General features: G+C 39.7%; 1 protein-coding gene across 1 annotated transcript; it reads right to left on the reverse strand.

The window, feature by feature from the left end:
- Positions 1–748: 748 nt before the first annotated feature.
- Positions 749–1,705, reverse strand: LOC104458944 (olfactory receptor 6A2-like). The gene has a single exon (XM_010085744.1). The coding sequence runs from the start codon at positions 1,703–1,705 to the stop codon at positions 749–751; it is 957 nt and encodes a 318-aa protein (XP_010084046.1).
- Positions 1,706–7,526: the final 5,821 nt, after the last annotated feature.

A 7,526-nucleotide genomic window follows, 5' to 3' on the forward strand; every position in this document is an offset into this window, starting at 1 on the left:
TACCATCTGCTGACCTCCTCCCATACCTTCTTAGTTTGTTGACAAAGATCCTCAACCAGCATAAACCTCGGACAGGTACAAACATCATCATCCAGCTTCAGCAAGAGACAATAAGAATTTCCTGAGACCTGATGTGCTGCATCTTCCCTTTGAATCTCAAATCTGACCTGAGACCTCTTTTCCCAGAGGTAACTGCTTCAGGGTGGGCTAGGGAGATATTTTGATGGCATATTCACATAATTTATAGCTATGTGGCCTTCCTCCTTCTGTCTTTATGTAGATAACTCTGTTCTTAAAGTTAGGATAGCTCTCACCCTAGGCTAGACAAAATGGGAATGTGTTCAGTGGAGGAACACAAGGTCCTCCAGAGAAAACCTCAGATAATCTGGCCTAACTGTGTCTTTCTGTATAAACTTTTGTCTGTTGATTGCACAGGAGATCTGACTGCTAAAGCACAACTAAGGGCATCTCCCCTGCCCTTAAAACAACATTTAACTTTGTCTTTCCTTGAAACAAATCACTGGTTGGGCTCAAAATGACGGAAGATCACGCATAAGACTGTTTCACTCATATCAATCAGTTTCTTTTTAATTCCCGAATTTCAAGAAAAATATGTTTGTACTCTCTCTTGCTTCAGCTTCTGAAGTACAAACCAGAGCTTTTCATGAAGTGATTTAATCCTAAAATCCATTTATTTCTCTATGGTTTTCTTACCTATACAATATCTTCTTTTCTGTCATCAAACCTCCTAATGTTTCTTCAAGGAAACTCTTATTCTGAACAAGATCTTTTGGAAAGCATCCTTGATTTCCTGGTTCCTCAGGCAGTAAATGATGGGATTGAAGAGAGGAACAACAACAGCATAGAGAGCGGACACAATTTTGTTTGTGTCATGAACTGGAAGTGTTTTGGGCCTCACATAGATGAAAATGCTTGTTGCATAGAAGACAATGACCACTATAAGGTGGGAGGCACAGGTGGACAAAGCTTTTTGGCAACCTTGTACAGATGAAATATGAAAGACAGTGAAGATAATATATGTATAGGATAGAATTACTATGGAGAGAGGCATCAGGAGAATAAATAAGGCAGCCACAAAATCCATAAGGGCAGCTCTTTCCATGTCTGTGCAGGCTAAGTTCAAGAGAGGAGAAACATCACAGAAGAAATGGTTGATTATATTTGGTCCGCAGTATGTTAACTGAGAGACAAAAAATACTTTGCATCCAGAAATTAAGAAACCAGTCAACCAAGATCCCATAGTAAGATAGACACAGACAGTGTGTCTCATGATGGTAGAGTAATGGAAAGGCTTGCAAATGGCAACATAGCGGTCATACGCCATGACAGCCAGGAGAAGACACTCAGTATTGCCCAGGCTGAGGAAGAAGTACAGCTGCGTCATGCATCCCATGAAGGAGATTTGCTTTGTCACTGACACAAAGCTCAGCATTGTCTTGGGGAGTGTGACTGTCACATACCAGATCTCCAGGAAGGACAAATTACTCAGAAAGAAATACATGGGGGAGTGGAGGTTATAGTTTGTCCAGACAGTCAGGATGATGATAATATTTTCTGCTAAAACTAAGAGATATGCAATGAGAAATACTGCAAAGAAGAGAATCTGTAAGTGAGGAGCAATGCGAAATCCAATGAGAATAAATTCTTTGACCATGCTGTGATTGCTCAACTCCATGTCTCCCATCCACCTGTGTAAAGACAATGACATCAATGACTTACTATTAGTGATTATAATACATTAAAATGCCCACCCGTCTCATTCTACAGTTGTTTTACATTTAGTTCACACTGCAGTCAAATTAATATTAGGGTTGATACTGCTGTAAATACTAGTTTTACTAATTATTAAAGTATTCAAGGACATGGTATTTAGAATAAAAGATCAATAATTCATATTTCTCTCAGTGACGTAATGCCAAACTTCTCCTTGTCTGTTATCATGTTTAGCAATTTTCTAAATTGTACAATGAACTTATGAATTTGTGAACAGTTGCCAGAAAACAAGTCACCATAGATACTTCTTAAAATAACAAAATATTGTTACACCAATAGCAATATATACATAATCATCACCAAAGCATTACTATTTTGTAAAGCTGAAACTTTAATAAAGGTCAGAATTCAAGTTGCAACTTTAACGTAACTAAAATAATAAGCATAAATAAAGGTTTTCTGCTGCATATCCCATGTGTCCAAAAAGTGTGGTCTTAATCCAAAATCCAGTGTGAAAAATTCCTACATCATCTCACATTTTCAAATAATTTTGAAATTTTTTCCAGTTTGTTACCATTTTGTGTAATATATTCCAGTTCTTGAGTAAGCAGGGTTCAAGCCTGAATAACTAATGACTGTTGGAGTCCTCTTTCCTATGCTAAGGGCACGATTCAGTTGGATACACGTAGATACGTGGTACCACTTAAGAAACCCCAGGATATCTGAGCTGTCCAAATGGATATGAGAGATGTAACACAAGACTTACAGTAGCCCTGTGCAGTTCTGGAATAGCAGCTGGTAGCCAGGTGATATAGTTCAGAGCTAAGTCTTTTTTCAGGCAATTAAATCCTGTGTTAAGGGACTGAGTCACTTGCCCATAAATAAAAAAAAATATTAAATCTATCTATCTGTGTATCTGGCTGCCATAGTAGTTGCCTACTACCAGTTGAGATATGCCATGTGGTCCTGGAATTGTCAACTAATTTCAGGTAGACTTAACAGAGAATCTGTAGGGGACCTCTGCCCTTCTGAAATGACAGCTGGAGCTGGGTGGGATATTTCTGGGCATCTCAAAAGTAGACAATTTATTCAAGTCATTTTGTTATGTTAAATTAGTATCTTGACTTTCTTGTGAGTATCAGTGTAATCCTGTTCACTAACAGTGGAAGTTCAGAGACTCACAGACTGATTCAGTTGTCTAAATATAGTTATTTACTGTTATTTGGGATAGCCTAGGCTATCCAAAGTATGCCTCATCAGTAGGCACATGACCTTCTGAAACAATATTTGGAGGATATTGTCTAGGATATCTTAAGGGGTACTAGACACCTACACTTAGGAAATTAAATCTTAACTCCTATCTCACACTTCTACACGTAGACACAAAAATTAAGAACGCTTAATCTGACAGTTGATTCACATCACTGCTGTCTAATCAATGGGAAAAAAAGAGACACCGGCAAAGTGAAAATTCAGATCACATATTATGTATCTGGATGAACAACGCTGAGGTTTTTTCATGCTTTCTCTGTTAAATATAAGAAAGCCAGGGTTGGATTTCCCAAACTTCGATGTTTAATTTCTAAAGGCTTTGAAGCACAGTTTTTTTCTTAATGAAATAAAATCATACATGTAATACCATAATCTCTTGAAAAATGTTTCAAACCTCCCCATTCTAAGAAGTCTACTGTATTGAGATTAGCAATGTATTTAGTTGAGTGCCCAACTATAGAGGGCTGCAATAGTGTCTTCTGTAACTGTAGGTCCTTTTTCTCAAAGTTATTTAAATTAATCATTATATTTCAGAAGGGAAGGGAAGGGAAGGGAAGGGAAGGGAAGGGAAGGGAAGGGAAGGGAAGGGAAGGGAGGCTGACAAAAAGTATCTTCAGTTGAAAGATACTGCTTGAGTTTTTTTTTCTTTGTGCGAAAATTCACAGATGTTCTGTAAAAAATAAGATTTACTGTGTGGTTTTTCACTAAAAAGATTTAATTAAAACTCCATCTTTTCTAACATAATATTTTTACTAGCTTCATTAGCTAATATACTACTTAGCAGACTTAAAGAAAGTGTTATTAATAATAAGTGTTAATAAGAAACACTAGATTAGTAAATACTTCTATTTTACTTACAAATTTGAGTCCTTCTACCAAGGTTGAATGGACTGTTTGAAGTTCAGGGAGACTGTGCCAAGACATCTGTTTATTATTTCTTCACTTTCCTGAAGACTTAATCTGTGCATTTGGTTTGTTCTTCCAAAGGGACCAATCAAAGAAACAAATTATTTCTTCTCTCTTCCCTAGCCTGGCAATAGCGTTTGTCATTGAGCTTGAAAAAAATACCTCACCCCCGAAAACAGAAGGTCCAGTAATCTTCCAGTAGCCAGAAATAGATTAAGCAAATAAGCAGCATTCCTGATTTTCATTAATTATTTTTTTAAAGTTTTGTGACTAAAACTGTTGATGCACTAGGTGTACAGCTGCTCGTTAAGCAGATCTTCTCAAAGGCTTCTCTTCTAATCAATGTGAGGCATATAACAAAAAGTTTTGTCTTGCTCAGCAGAGAAAAAGGGATTTAGGGCTTCACACTCCGTTGGCAGGATTTGTCTTTCTTGACACTGCAGGTATGGCAAGGAAAATATTAATTATCGCACATTTAAAGACCTGTGATGATATTGTACCTGTATAAGCTAGTTGTCTTAACTGAAACAGTGGAGAGAAATGAGAATTGGGTGGGATTTCTCTTATCCCAAAGAAAAAAGTTAGGACAGAAATTACTTGAATTGTGCTCTAGAAAGGATTGATCCATTACAAAACAATCTTGTACAATTAGGTCAAATGGAGATAATTGTTAGGTACTGTTAGTGCCGGATGATTAATCCCAATCCTCACTACAGATTTACCTAAATACAGGAGCTTAGCTGAGTTGCCTAGTTAAGCATTTAGTCACTGGTCTTCTTATGTGTCAGCAATGAGATATTGACATATTTCTAGAAATTTAATTCTGCTAGTTATTAGCTACTTCTATGAAGTTAAAGGGATTGATTCCCAAAAAATAGGGCAAGGGCTCGAGACGGATTTACATTCATTTTGCTCAAGACTAATCCCCCTTAGAATAAACTTTCCAGGACAACTCTGCATAGCATTTTATCTAGATTTCCTCTTAAACCTTGCTCATGCCCTGAGGATCTCAGAAAAAGTCCTTCCTTATTACTACCTTAATCTCAAATTCTAATCACAACTCCAGTGTGGGCTCCATTGATGGAGTTCTGTGTATGTTACAACCACATTACAGCCCTCATAGTATTCTCACCTCGGATTGATCTGATGCCTAGTGTTTATAGAGTTCTTTGATCTGGAAAAAAACAGGATGAATTATAATTAAGAAATTACATCCATGTGAAAAAATATGTTTATTGATAAAACCTGTATTTTTCAGAGAGGGCTTGGGGTGAGTGATTCTGACAATTAAATAGCCTAAGGACTTTTTAAATATTCTATGTATTTCAAAGCTCTGTGCAGGGCTGAAAGATGTGGTACAGAACATAAGGGATTTCCTTCTTAAATAGTGTCTGGGGGGACAGATGAGAGAGCCTACAACACCAAAAATCACACTACTTGCCTGAATGCTACTCAAATCTGACAAAGGATGCCCTGTAAATTATAGCCTTCACAGAAGATACTTAGAGAGAAGTGATAAATGAAGCACTGAGAAGCCACACTCACGATGTGCAGTAGAAATGGGGACTGCAGTACTCCTCTGTATAGAACCCATTGCTCCCCCCTAAGGCAAGAAGAACAGATGTAGGATACACCCACCTGAAACTAACTTCTCTTCATTGATACCTGATGCCCCTTTACTCATACCAGATACCAGAAATAAACATACACGTACAGCTGTACTCATTCTGTTAGCACTCCTAACGTGGGGTTTATCCCCTCAGCCTCAACAGAATGATGGTGCCGATAAGCAAAACCTGGTGGGATGAGTTCTGTGACTGGTGTGCCATGGTGGATGGCTATAGGCTCTTCGGGAGGTATGGGGGGACAGGCGAGGAAGGGGGGTGGCTGTGTGTTTAAAGGGAGAGGTTGGATTGTCTGGTGCTTGCAGTTGACAATGACACGGTTGAGAGCCTCTGGTAAGGAGGAAGGGGGAAGCAAACAAAGTAGATGTGGTTGTGGGAGTTTACTATAGACCACCCAGCCAGGATGACAACACTGATGAATTGTTCAACAAGGTATTAAGGGTTATCTCTAGATCAACTGTTCTTGTCCTTATGGGTGATTTTAGCTTCGCAGACATCAACTGGGAATCTCTTACAGCAGACACAAACAGGTACAGGAAATTCCTCAAGTATGCTGAAGATGGGCAACTTCTTGGTGCAAGGACTAAGAGAGCCGACTAGGAAAGGTGCTCTCCTAGATTTGTTGTTGGTAAACAATAAAGGACTGTGGGCAAAGTGGTGATTTGTGGCTGTCTTGGTCACAGTGACCACGAAGCAGTTGAATTTCAAGTCACTGGGGACAGGAGCAAAACTAGCAGCAAAACTTCAGCCCTGGACATAGAAAGAGCAGACTTTGGCTGATGAAGGAGCTAGTTAGCAACATCCCCTGGGAATCTGATTTTGAATGTATTGGGGTCCATGAAGAGTGGTCACTTTTTAAAAGCCATCTCTTAAGACCACAAGAGCAGGGAGTTCCATAGTGTGGGAAGTCCGGCAAGTGGGGCAGAAGGCCAACTTGACTGAGCAGGGATCTTCCTCTAGAACTTAGGTGCTAAAGGAAAGTGTATGGGCATTGGAAGGAAGGATAGGTGACACAAGAGGACTACAGAGTTGCTGTTTGCCACTGTAGGGAGAAAATTCATGCAGCTAAAGCTTGATTAGTGTTCAAGCTGGCCAGCATCGTGAAGGGAAACAAAGAAAGGGCTTTTTAAAAAGTGTTAACAGCAAAAGGACGATCAAAGATAACACCGGTCTGTTACTTGATGTTGCTTCACAAATAGGGATATAGACAAAGCAGGGATGTTTAAGGCCTTCTTCACCTCTGATTCCAAAACCAATTATGTGCCCTGGGACAACTAGAGCCCTGTGCTGAAAGACTGTGACTGTGGGGATGATAAATTCCCAGCTAACTCTGAACTTGTTCAAAACTTGCTGCTCCAGCTTGATGGATAAGTCTATGGGGCCCAATGGGATTAATTCCAGAATACTGAAAGAGCTGGCCAATGGTGTTGTGGTACCTCTCGCCATTATTTTTCACCAGTCTTGGGAGTCTGGAGACGTCCCAATGGACTGGAAGCTGGGAAAAGTTGTCCCAATTTTCAAGAAGGAAAACCCTCGTAGTTACAGGCCTGTCAATCTCACTTCAGTGCCTGGTAAAATTTTGGAGAAGGTAATTCTGGGACTTACTGAAAAACACTGGAGTGGCAATGCAGTCATTGGTCATAGCCAGCATGGGTTCATGAGGGGAAATTCCTGCTTAAACAACTTAATTTCCTTTTATGACAAGGTCACCCACCTAGTTAAGCAAGGGAAGCCAGCAGCTGTGGTGGTTTGGGATTTTAGCAAAGCTTTTGATGCTGTCTCTCGCAGTATCCTTCTGGACAAACTGTCCACAACACAGCTAGAAAAGTCCGTAATATGCTGGGTGAGCAATTGGCTAATGGGTTCGGCTCAAAGGGTCATAGTAAATGGGGTTACATCAGCCTGATGGCCAGTCACCAGTAGGGTTACCCAGGGCTCAGTTTTAGGGCCAATGATCTTTAGTGTTGTCCTGGGTTCAGCTGAGACAGA

Source organism: Pterocles gutturalis, unplaced genomic scaffold, assembly GCF_000699245.1.
Source record: "Pterocles gutturalis isolate BGI_N339 unplaced genomic scaffold, ASM69924v1 scaffold21320, whole genome shotgun sequence".
Taxonomy (NCBI): domain Eukaryota; kingdom Metazoa; phylum Chordata; class Aves; order Pterocliformes; family Pteroclidae; genus Pterocles; species Pterocles gutturalis.

Bases quoted from the DNA above. Each gene is read 5' to 3' on its own strand.
- LOC104458944 (XM_010085744.1), bottom strand. From the start codon at position 1,705: ATGGGAGACATGGAGTTGAGCAATCACAGCATGGTCAAAGAATTTATT.